General features: G+C 38.0%; 1 protein-coding gene across 1 annotated transcript in view; it reads right to left on the bottom strand.

Moving 5' to 3' along the window:
• Positions 1-2,822: 2,822 nt before the first annotated feature.
• epb41l5 (erythrocyte membrane protein band 4.1 like 5) overlaps positions 2,823-12,558 on the bottom strand; it is a 39,493-nt gene continuing 29,757 nt past the window's right edge. Inside the window, exons 17-26 of the mRNA XM_042426394.1 lie at positions 11,602-11,753; positions 10,992-11,089; positions 10,611-10,745; positions 9,822-9,889; positions 8,751-8,873; positions 7,392-7,473; positions 6,987-7,067; positions 6,637-6,699; positions 6,244-6,386; positions 2,823-5,317 (exon numbers count right to left, since the gene is read on the bottom strand). Coding sequence (XP_042282328.1) covers positions 5,248-5,317; positions 6,244-6,386; positions 6,637-6,699; positions 6,987-7,067; positions 7,392-7,473; positions 8,751-8,873; positions 9,822-9,889; positions 10,611-10,745; positions 10,992-11,089; positions 11,602-11,753 — 1,015 coding nt within the window. The 3' untranslated portion in view covers positions 2,823-5,247. The remainder of the gene's footprint in view (positions 5,318-6,243; positions 6,387-6,636; positions 6,700-6,986; positions 7,068-7,391; positions 7,474-8,750; positions 8,874-9,821; positions 9,890-10,610; positions 10,746-10,991; positions 11,090-11,601; positions 11,754-12,558) is intronic.

Genomic DNA, 12,558 nt, shown 5'->3' with positions numbered 1-12,558 from the left:
TGATTTTTTTTTTTTCAGTTTTATGTGCTCTGCTATTCTTTAAACTTTGGTTTCATGAATCTCTCTAATACCAGACAGCTGGTCAACAAGCTATAAAAAAGGTTAGTAGTTTAGAAAGAAACATAAATTTGCGTTTCACCCCAACCCCAAACAATAAAAATCTAAGAGAGGACACATAATGGTAGCTTTCAGATGAATCTGAGCTGGTGACATCAGGGCATGGGCCCTGCGCCAAAATATCCATGAATCCACCCAAAGCTTTGAGCATGCTTAAGCAATCATGACCTGGCATAAGGTCCATGTACGTAATCAATTATTCATTTGGAAGGCGGGGGAAAGGCGGCCCATCTGCTGAGGGGAGCAGTCCTGGCTGAGTTATTGAGCTGTAGGCTGCACTGCTGTTTAATAATGGTCCATCTATGTACTGGTCTGTTGCATGGACCAGTCGGAGTCAATCAATTTCAAATCTCTTCATTCCAAATGTAAACCAGTATGGCAATTCACAAATACCAACAGAGTTAGTGGTTTATTTGTCTTGCCTTTGAGGAAGACTATGAATTTTTGTTTTCTCATTGATGAAGCAGCTGAAACAATGACGGGCGGCTCATTTGTAAAAAGTAGCCTAAACTACATGGAGGCAGAGACCCTCGAATACCGATCCACTCTCACAAATACCTCCTGCCGCAGATCCCTCACATCAAATCTGATTAACAGATTTTCTTGAGCAAATGAGACACTAATCTAGAACCTGGAGATATTAGACTGTGATTTATAGACATGGCAAAGTATATCCAGGGGGAAATATCCACTGAAATCTGTGATCAGGTTTGTGTAGATGTTTAATAACGAATCAGATAAGACAATAATTCCATATGTGGATAAAAAGAAAGATCCACTTGTACTGAGAGCCGGCTTGCTCACTCTGGAGCTACACTACACCCTAGAGGTTAATACAAGCACCATGCAGTCAGCAGGTGCTGCTGTTACAGTGATACTGTATCTACTTGATCTGCTTTAACTCCTGGCCTGTTGCAGGAGTTTCAAAGAGGACGTATTTAGCAACAATATCTGTAAGTAAACGAATGAGCAGGAGGGTCAAACGCTCCCTCTGACTGTTAAAAACAAACATTTTGGCAATTTCTTTGTCATCATGTCACAATGCATGGCAGTATTGCAATAGTATGGGTGATATTGCACCATAATTACATACAAATTAAGCACTCAGCAGTGCTTTTTCATAGCTTACAATTTACAGTTTCATTTAGCAGACGCTTTTATTCAAAGCGACGTACATCTGAGAGCTGATGCTGCAACGACTTGCCTGTTCAAATTCTACAGCAAGTTATTCAGTAATCCAACATTTTTAATGCCTTACAAGTTTGATGGTAGTGGCATCACTTAAAGCACACATAGTTTTTAGTGAGGTTGAATTCTTCATTGGAGCGTCGATGGCACTGAAAGAAAAAACCCTTTGCTCAACTGGTCTCCATCAGAGGTGAAAAATATTACTGTGCTGCCATCTTGTGGTGAATTGGTTAATATACGGTAAAGACTGAATCAGTTTGGTGTAACTTGACTTTAGTTTCTTTACAGCACAGAGACCAACACAGCTCTCTACGGTATTATTCTTTTAGAGCTACATTACTGGCAATTTAATTAAGATCCCTTCACACTGCTGAGTGAAAGTCTCCTATTAAAGTGCAAAAGTTAAGAGTCTAGTGCCTGTCAGAGTAACGTTCTTTCATCTACTTTATATCAAATAAATTAATGTTGAAAAGTCTGGTCTAAAAAGGACTTAAAGGTGAGAGGTAATTTCTCATTCAGTAAGCTTTCCTGCTATTCACACCATTTCTGCAGACTCATTTCATGTTTTTCATCTTTTAACTTGTGTATTACCAGGTGTGTATTGACATGTTTTATGCCTCCTCACTTCTCAGGGCTATGTTAGTATAATAGACCCTTTTCATAGATGACATTTTGACATGTCACTGTAAGACGAGCGCAGGTGTAAATAATAAAATTCCACATAGCTGCTTCTGTTTCAGTTTGCTGACTCACTGTCATCATGGCTTAGTGGGACACTTGAACAGAACAGATCCATCTACTGTCTGTTGTCTGAATAAAACAGCCTTGCAGACTCTCTTCTAAACCCTTTTCTTAGTTGGGTAGTTTTGCTGCAACACTCGCTTAACAAATACCAGATTCAGACACCTGCTGAGTGTCACTTTACACCTCTACAGTGTTAGGTTGTCGAAAACAACTGACATACTTCTGTCATTTCCGCAAGGATTTTTATAGAACTTGCATTGTACAAAAATCTCTACCTAAAATACAGTATATTCAACACATTTCTGGATAGTAGATGAATATACAGTATGTGAGCAAAAATCTACAGTACCAAAAGGAAATCTCCCCAAAACATTTAACTTTTCATGTTGTTTTTCTAATCAATAACTGATGGAAAGCTGAATGTATGTTGGGCCCCGTCAGCATCACATTTACTATCAATGAAGCCTGATGACTTTGAAAATTAGCTCTGACTTTACTGATCATCTTAGATTGAACTAACAAGATGTAAGAAAACTATGTGATTCATTTTGAAAGCCGAGGTTTTCCTTTAGACTTCAGTGGATGAATGATGCTATAAAAAACTCTAAATATATTTAAACCTTCTGAGTGTCGCTCTGGGGAAAAAACAAACAAACAAAAAAAACCCCTCTTTGTTACTTAAGTAACATACTTCATTGGATAACAAGGTGACAGTTCAGATACAGGCGATCACTTAAAAAAACTGCTTGAGTCAGTTATTATTGCTACATTTCTGATACAGACACAAGAGCTTTACTTATCACAGAGCGAACAGATTTAAAACAGGAACACAGAATCTGGTGTTTTACCTTTCATAGCTGGATTAACAATGAAAAAAAAAAAAAAAAAAAAAATCACATCTGGTCCACAGTAGCAAATCAAATTGTCTGGTCTTGCATAATTCCAACTGTAATCAGTAATAACCTTCTTTCCAGGCAAATTATTTCAACATTATCCAAACAGTAAAAACAAATGAAAAACAATTGACTCCTAGCAAAGCTTTACTGAATCATGATCAGGTATTCCAGGAAAAAAAAAAAAAATTGTACAAAATTGCATTTGAGACCTCGCAATCTCAACGTTTTCCCCATCAGTTTGATCAGTAATACTACTTCTTTTGTAATTAGAAAACACCTCAATGCTGAAATTATGTGTGTAGTAACAATACTGCCAACATCATTTTCAAAAAAAAAAAAAAAAATTTTTTATAAATCTACTTCATATCTACAGCCAGCTGACACGATCATACTGACAATACATTATAACTGTAAGCTAAAAACACGCTTTAGACAACATGTAATATCTGAGCAAATTACACTGAGTGGTAGCATAACTAACTGTCACTGCTAAGAAGACGTAAAACAGTCAGCTTCCCTTGTTCAAGACAGATGAAAGAGACATCATAATGAAAAAAACAGATATAACTTGAATGAGGGTCCAGATTTAGTGATCACAGGATTTCTTATTTGTTTAAAATTCATGAGATCTACATCTCTACCTTTTAAGAGTCAATGCGATACAGTATACTTTATTACTATACTCAGAAAATGTAGAATTAGGCCTCAATTTCTCAAGTACAAAAGAAGCTTTTAAGTTTTCCTCCAGTTACAAACTATATCAGCAATTGTGGATTTAACATCGACGGTTGTAAAAACGACGTACTGTGGCATCTCCAGCAATCTCAGGTGAGACTATTTGAATACATTCATTTCCATAAGGCAGGGTAGTAGCTACAGCATGTTACTACTAGGAGCCGTTTTCTACAACAGGGTGAAATTACAGTGTAAAATTAATTCAGATATCCAGTTAGATGAACCCCCAAAACCTGCACACACCCACCAGTGTGTACACTCCAGTGATCACAGTTAACTTGATGGTTTTTCAACAATTGAAAGAAAAAAAAAAAAAAAAAAAAAAAAAAAAAAAACGACCAGCTTTCACTTGTGCAATTTACATTCCTACAGTAATTTCAAAGTTAACATTAACGTGGATGAAAGCTGCCACACATGGAAGCAGTGGTTTCAAGTGGATTCATAGTGTAGGATCACAGTCTAGGCAAAAAAAGTTCAAACTTCATATTGAACATACAGTAGATGGTCTAAAGACAGTAACAGAATTAATTCATGATGCTGGTACCAAAACGTGTGAATTCACAAAGTACTGCGATGGGAAAAATAAAAACATTAAAAAAAAAAAAAAAAGACAAAACAGTAAAAGCGGGATAATAAAATCAGTTGGTCATTTCTATCGTCATCCGTTGGAAATAATTCCTTATTAAAAAAGGTCCAGTGTTGCAAAGATAATCCAGTGATTCTTGGGAGACGAGGGAAAAAAAAAAAAGTTTTCATATCCAGTGGCTGCAAACAGACGAGTTTCACATGTAGTACCGACTGGGGTTTAAAAAATATTTGTAGTGTGCTACAAGGACAGTAGAGTATCATATCCATGTTATATAAGAGTCCAGATGTTTTTATCTCTTAGAACCAACACTTTAAAAAAGTCACTGTCTTTTTAGGTCTCTCTTTTTTTTTTTTATAGACTCTTTCCAGTCCATGATTCAGCAGCTCTACATGCTGTGTGATCTGTGAGTGTACAAAAAAAAAAAAAAGCTCAGAGTAGCAGATATCCAGTGGTATGCATTACTAGTGATAAAACTTACAACCCCGAAAAAGGGGGAAGAAAGCAGCACTAAGAGAGAGACAATCTACCATTTAAGTCATAAACTGCTGGTGGATGCACTGTACCTTACAGCATCATAAGATCATACATTTTTAGTGTGTGAGCCCCGACTTGACCTCTGCAGCAAACGAGTTGGATAAACAGCTTCAAAAGAGATGGTGCTGGTAGTAGAGACCGAGGTTTGGTAGACTGGATGGATTCAGTAAGCGGCAGGTCAATTAGGTGCTCTAAAGAGGTCAATACTGGAGCTTTTTTTTAACAGTGCCATGTTATCATGAAAAACTATACTCATATTCCAGTTTGTCAGTGTGGGTGCAATTAAGAGTGTGTGGTTGTGGTGCTTGTAAGCTGCCTCTTCCCTGGTTCCACCTTCTTCTTTTAGCCCACAGTGTTCAGCTTAAGTTGTGTGTGAATGGGTGAAGGCGGGAGAAGCTGTCAGGGAGACTAATGTTGTGATGGCTGCTCTCCTCGTTTCCTCCATCAGAGCTCAGTGGTCAGGAGACCTCTGGGTTTGGCTCCATCTTCTGAGGCCGGCTGCTGACCCACAGTGCTGTGGGACACGAGAGAATCGCTGCATTAGAGGATGACACGTGTAGCATCTACATCAGTGAACTTCTAACTCTTTACCGTCCGTAAAAGGCCTCTCGGATCTGCAGGGTTACGCTTGTTCCAGAGTCCAAGTTGAGCGCAAAGGGTGATCAAGCTTTTGCTTTACTGGCTCCTCTATCTCAGCTTTTAAATCCTACAATAACACTTATTTGTTTACATAATACCACCAGATTTTTAAGCCTATTTTAATCGTCTTACTTGTTTTTACATTAAGGATGACTTTATTTCTAAAATGTCTTAATGTCTTTTTGAGTGTGATTGTATTTTGTCAGTTATTTTGAGACCACTGCTACACAAAGAGCAACTTATGCAGTGACTAGTAGTGTTTTAGGCCTGCAACTAACAGTTATTTCTATTATCGATTTATCTGTCGATTGTTTTTTTTGATTAAACTGATTAGTTGTTTACTCCATAAAATGTCAGAAAATGGTGAAAGATGTTTATCACTGCTTCCAAAAGCCCAAAATATTCACATTTAAGAAGTTGAAATGAGAGAATTATAGTATTTTTATGAATTATTTTCTTTAAATAATGACTCAAAATTATTAATTAAGTGTTGGCAAATCGATTAATGGACAAATAGTTGCAGCTCTACAGTGTTTTACATACAAAAACAATGTTGAAGCCTCAAAGTGAGCTCATGATTTCTCAAAGTAACAAGGCAACGTGATTCCAACCAAGTGGACAAGCAGCTTAACATCCTATCTCTATTTTACCTGCTGCCCACCTGAAACTCTTTTGCATTGGGATTGCAGCCGAAGGTTTTCCTGCTCAATCAGCAGGACTCAGCATAACTACCAAGCGCTTGCTTTAACAACAAATGTTCAAATCTCTTCCAGCAAAGGTACATTTGCAAAGAATTTTTACCTGGCGGAGATGGTGTTACGTGTGTGAGCGGGGTGGTGGGGGAGGGCTGGGGTGAGAGCTGCTCCCCCATCTGCAGGGAGAAGAGGGGTGACCTTAGCAGGGGGGTCAAGGTCGAGCAGGCCGTTAGTAAAAACGCCAGGAGGCTGCATTAGAAGGGGATGAGGGAGAAGGAAGGTGGTCAGTCTCTACATAGCTTCTACATCAGCCGACGTGTGCAGCAGCTATGCAAGTGCACATAAAAAAAAAAAAAAGTTCATCAGCTCTAGGAAACAAATTAATTTAACTGCAGATCAAAAACTTCTAAAAACATTTCACAAAGAACCTGTGGAGGACACAAAAGCCAGATAAGACAGATAGAGTTTAGCAGGAGCGAAGTTAAGACTCGTCACTCACAGCAGATGTAGGAATGATCCAGCGAGGGGTGATGAGAGGTTTGGGCTGCTGCACCGGTGGTAGCTGGAAGCCGACCAGAAAAATGTTATTACACTTTATCGATGGTACAAATTTACAGGGCTGAGTCACAGAAAGAGACTTGTGACTGCAAACCTAGTTATAGACACATAAAAGTACCCAATTAAATTTTGTTTTTCAGCTTGGTTTCATCTTCATGCTCTCTCTCTGACTCAATATGTCCTTCCTTGAGTTCTTGGGTTCTTATTGTAAAGCCTTTCCTACTGCAGAGGAGGCTCACGCAATTATCGGGATATTCCATATTGTTACACATACAGAAGGCTTAGACCTACCACAGGAGTTGGATCAGTGAAGTCGATCAGGTTGTCAGACAGCGGGGCGGTGTTTGGAAGGTCAACCTCCTCTGCTTTAACCTGCAGAGAGACACAAACAACTGTTTACCACAACATACAAACAATAAAGAATCGGTTCACATCGAGTTCAACGTGACACATTAATCAGTGGAGACTGTAATCAGCAGTTGGTAATTAAGATCATCTGGTACAAGTTCAGGCCACCTTAAATATTAAAGTGTGTGACTTTCATGTGAGTCCGATCAGATGATACCCTCATATCATTCAATAGAACAATATTTATTCTCATGCCTTCTTACAACACTTAATATTTGTGTAAAGGGGTTCATGTTGATAATTTCCATGACAACCGATAAAAAATGCACCACAATAGCTAATGGTTACCTTTAGTGCCATGCCCTCGCTGGTGCACTCAGAGGGCATCTTGGGAAGAAGGGGGTTTGAATCTTCAGCTAACCTCTCGGCACTGATGAATGAAGAAGAGAGAAAAAAAAAATGAGCAAAGGACAGAAAAAAAAAAAGTCATAGAAATGTATTTTAAATTCCTTGGCCTTGAGATAGGGGAGGCATGAAAACATATTTCACTTGGTAAATTGTGTTTTTTCTTGTTCAAGTGATTCAAGAGGTCATTATTATCTGAGTCAAACACAAAACAAGAGGTAATGTCTTCTTTCCCAACAGTATAAAACACAGAATAGTAGAATTGCACATTTGAAAAGCTGCTTCATAAATGACTTAAATGATTAATTGAGTATCAAAAATGGTTGCTGATTCATTTTCTGTGATTGACTAATTGATAAATCAATTTACTGTCTCGGCACAGTCTGTAGTGGGAGACCAGTCTGGGTTTTATCAACATTTTCTGCATCATTGAACATACGGCTCTAGTGAATTGCCTGGTCAAGTGTCTGCCTGTTTTTTTTGTGTCATCTTACTGTAAACACTCTTATTGAGCACGAACACCGGCAGTATCCAGGCAGAACTTAAGTCATGTGACTCAACACACCCAGACACACGCACGCACTCCTCGAATATACCAACAGATGTCAGCAAAGACTATGAAAAGAACGAGCATCACTTCTGTGTGTATTATTCATATTTCGTCTTTTTTTTCCCCCCTCTGTGAGCCATCTTAACGTCCTTACTTCTCTTTTCTGCCTTCCTTTAATTTTTGTTTTTCTATCTTTAGATTTACAAGGTCAAAACCTCTTTTTTTCTTCCTGCTTTCAATCCCTAACAGCTGAGGTATGATCATTATGTTAACTGATTTAAAAATATGGGTCTACTTATTGATAAAGTTAAGACAGGACAGTGAAATACATCAATTTTGGCAAAACTCCTCATAACTTATATAACTTACACAATAATATCTGCAGGATTTAATGAAGACAAAATCATTTAAACTTACGGTTAGATATAAAAGAGGAGAAAAACAATAATGTGAGTTTCTGAGTCATCTCAGAAGGATTAAAAATCAGCAGCTACTGTCAAAGATTCCCTCCTCCGCTAATCTGTTCTCCCTGTTTCTCTCTCATGTTCTCAATAAGCACACACACAGTGGGTATAATACCATACACACAGAATTTTCTATTTAAAAACTGCACACAGAGGAAATATTTACACACACACACACACACACACACACACACACACACACACACACACACACACACACACACACACACACACACACACACACACACACACACACACACACACACACACACACACACACACACAGACCTGGTCCCTGCTGATGACACCAGTGAGGCTGGTTTGAGCAGGTCCCAGGATTCTTGGATGTCGGGGCGACTGCTGACAGTCAAAGATGAGTTGCTGCCCATTCGGCCGGTACGCACCTTCAACCTGGAGACAGACGTTACATGTTTTTATTTGTGCCAACTGAATCAATACTAATACACTGAGTAAAATCTCCCCAAAGTAATAAAAAAAAGGATCACAATCACATCATAAGATTAGAATGGGGCACAGGGGAAATAAGGCAACATTTAAAAGGTTTTTTTTTTTTTTTTTTTTTAAATCAGACTATTAACAACAAGAAAATATGGTTTATATAGTATGATGTATTACTGATTTATTTTATCAAGGTTTTATTTTAAGTTCATTCATTTCTAAACATAATGGATTCAGTAAATCCTTTCTATTTTCACACAGTATCTTGAGGCTATGAAAAAAGAGGTAACTTTGTCTAAAAATAACTGAATCTATGAAATCTAATATGGCTCGTTCTCCGGTTATCATCCCGAGCCATTTACTGCCTTTCATACGAGAGACGGGGACTGTGGAGCCTCGCCTGCAAGGATGAGCTGCAGGTGATGTAATGTTGTGAGCTATGCTAACAATACTCATGAATATTCAAAGAAGTTAATCAGCTCTAGCAGCAGGGAGCGGCTGTGATTGGCTGAGACAATGCCTTGACAGTTGGCATGACTCAGGAAGATGGAGGAGGAGGAGGAGGAGGAGGAGGGAAGATGCCCAGTTTCAAGACAATGAGACATGAGCGACAATGGCTTTTCTCCTGTCCATATGTGCTCTGTACTGACAGACTGTACGGTGCTGGTTGCTTAAAAATGACCTTTAAGATGAAACATATTTAAAAAAAGAAAAAAAAGGTGTATAATGCTGCAAAAACCTTTGATTTTGCATTTTTGAAAATAATTTGGGAGCCAGAGCAGAAATATTCTCTAAAATTTTTGAGTTAAGTTAAGAAATCTTGTTTTTTCTTTTTCTTCCATTCATTCATTATCATTATTACAGAGTTGTGAACTTCGTATAATTACTGTTTGTTCATACCTGGTGGAAGCCTCCTGCAAATTACAGTTTTTATCTCCAATCATTGCAACATGTTCCTCCAAAGATCCCTACAGAGAGGAACAGAGAGAGAGACATGATACATTCAACTTCATAGTAGAATAACAAGGATGTTTTTTAAAACATATGATATATCTGTGATCGTTTAACTGTGCTGAGACACGGATACTGTTAGGACAATCTCTAGCTTTAGTCCTATCACAGGAGTTGGGGAGGTTTAAAAGGCAGATATCTCAGACAATAACTAAAACAGTTTGCTCTTTGCCAGTGTGGGAGAAAACTCTGGCAGAATATACAATTATGGGGATACAAGCTTTCACGTAAAAAATGTTGAACGTGACAAAAGTTACTGACGTTCAGTGACTGAATAAAGCAGCACAATCATAAACGACAAAGCAGACGCAGCAACTGGAAGTCCATTTGATTAATTTAGTTTCACTAATGTTTTACATTCATCACATCTGAACACAAACTATCTGGAAGTACTAATGTCACTGAAAACAGCAAGGTGCAACCATTTCCAAAAGCTTTCTGAAATTATATAATTTGCTTTATTCACTGTAGTTAAACTTGAAAAGCAAACTGTTACCAGTGATTTATTATAGACATGTTAAATATGATCACTAAACAACTCAATGCAACACTGAATCTCAATGGTTAGTGCACTGCAAAGTAAACATACTTGGATAATTATCACATTACTGTACTATCTTATATATTTGCTCTTCCTTATTTCCCTTTTTGTCAAGTTGTGCAGAATTTGTTCGTCACCTTGAGGGCTGCAGCCTCCGCTTGTGCTTTCAGGATGTTGCTCTTCAGATCCTCTGGGGTGCGCAGTGGAGTGACAACTGGACTACCGCCTGTACTGGTCAGACCACATTTCTCTGTGAGCTTCACTATATCCTCCTGTTGGAAGAGGGTTGACCGGGGCAAACATGATATACAAAAAGAGAGAGAGGGAGAGAGAGAGAGAAATGAGGTTTACAGTTTCTTCACAAGCTTACATTAACTTCTCCATGTTTCACTATGCTGGAGTTTGGACCAAATACAACATGTGTTACTAGTTTATATTATCCAGAAGACACAACAAAAGTTTTCACTAGTTTTGGTTTTAGGTCCTGGGATAAAAGTAGAAAATTAACAGAAACCCACCTGATTATTCATAGCCATATTGATATTGACGTTATTTCTTTGAGTAGCAGGAAGCGGACTGCTCTCCAACTCTAACTGCTTCAGACGAGCTGCTGTTTCTGAAAAGACAGATGAAGTCAGATACATGTAATTATTCATGTTGCTCATCACTCAGATTCAATGATTTCAACCCATCATGCACACAAAATACCCATATCTAACATTATTACTGCAGCAAAATTACAAGTGGTATTTATTACATTTAAAACATTACTGCACCTCTCTAGTTTACCAAACATTAACAGCATTTTAATTAACAGCATGTTAGATGTTTGTTGGAAATAATGTGAGAATGTGAGATGTGTGTAAACCACATGTGAGTGAGTGGCGGTTGGTAGATGACAACCTTCTCTTAAAAACATAGCAGGATATCATCAACCACTGTTGCCCGTCACCAAATACATTATTATCATACATGCATTGGCGATGTAGAGGACTTCAGTGGCTTATTTTACAGATAATCTTCAGAAAATAGACATTAAGTATTTTGAAATTGTTGCATCTGGAAAAAAAAGTTTCCAATAAAATGATCTATTTTGTGGTATGTTTTCTAGTTTTTATGTAGCCTGACCAGTGAGGCTGAGCGACTCTTCCCCGGTGGCACTGGCAGTAGAATAGGCGTTACTTGGTCCCGGCTCCTCTGTAGCGGTCACCGCGGGAACAACCTGAGCCCTGAGGACATCATCGATGCACGTCTCCATCAGGTCAGCAACCATGGGCAAACTGGAGCCAGAAAAGAGTAGAAGGAAGAGGAAGGAAAGAAAAAGGGAGGAAAATAGAAAAGCAATGGCAGATTAAGATGATGATGATTACATTTCAAATAGAAACACAAACAAATACAATGTCAGTGTTTAAACAAAATGACACCAAAAGGAATCAGGATTATACAGCTGTATAACTTACCTGTGTAATCCATAAAAATATGAATGGATGCTGCAAAGATGGCAAATCTGTCCCATGTAGTATATTAGGAGACATTTTAGAGTAACATACTGAACCAATATACAAAAAAACTGACATCAAGTTCCCATGAACAGACAACAAAGTGAGTATATCTGAAATAATAACTCTTTGAAAAAGCTTCTGGGAAAAGTGAATCATGCAGGTTCGTAGGTGCTCCAATGTATTTCTTTGTTACAGAAAAGAATTACAAAGAAGAACAAAACAGTTATTTATTACTTTCTAGTGTATCAGTAATATTCTGGAGTTGTGTTTCCACTAAATAAAGAAACAAGATTTAAAGAAGCATAATTCAACCCATGACAATAAGTCTTCAAACAAAGTAATAATTTGTGTGGGAAATGATGCGGTGTAATATTCTCAGAATATTGAGGTGACCTGAAGCAAAACATTTGATACATGGATTTCGGTGGAAGCTTTTCCAACAGCCTGGTAACTACTTCATATTTCTGTAGCCTAAAGACAAAGTAAAACATGAGAAGTATATATGCGTACTGCCCGGAGAGACCGGCAGCTTAAGTTCAACATACAACAAAGATGTAAAGAAAGGCACAATGCTTCGCCTGAG

Source organism: Thunnus maccoyii, chromosome 11 (assembly GCF_910596095.1).
Source record: "Thunnus maccoyii chromosome 11, fThuMac1.1, whole genome shotgun sequence".
NCBI lineage: Eukaryota > Metazoa > Chordata > Actinopteri > Scombriformes > Scombridae > Thunnus > Thunnus maccoyii.
This window is presented reverse-complemented; position numbering and strand designations above follow the sequence as displayed.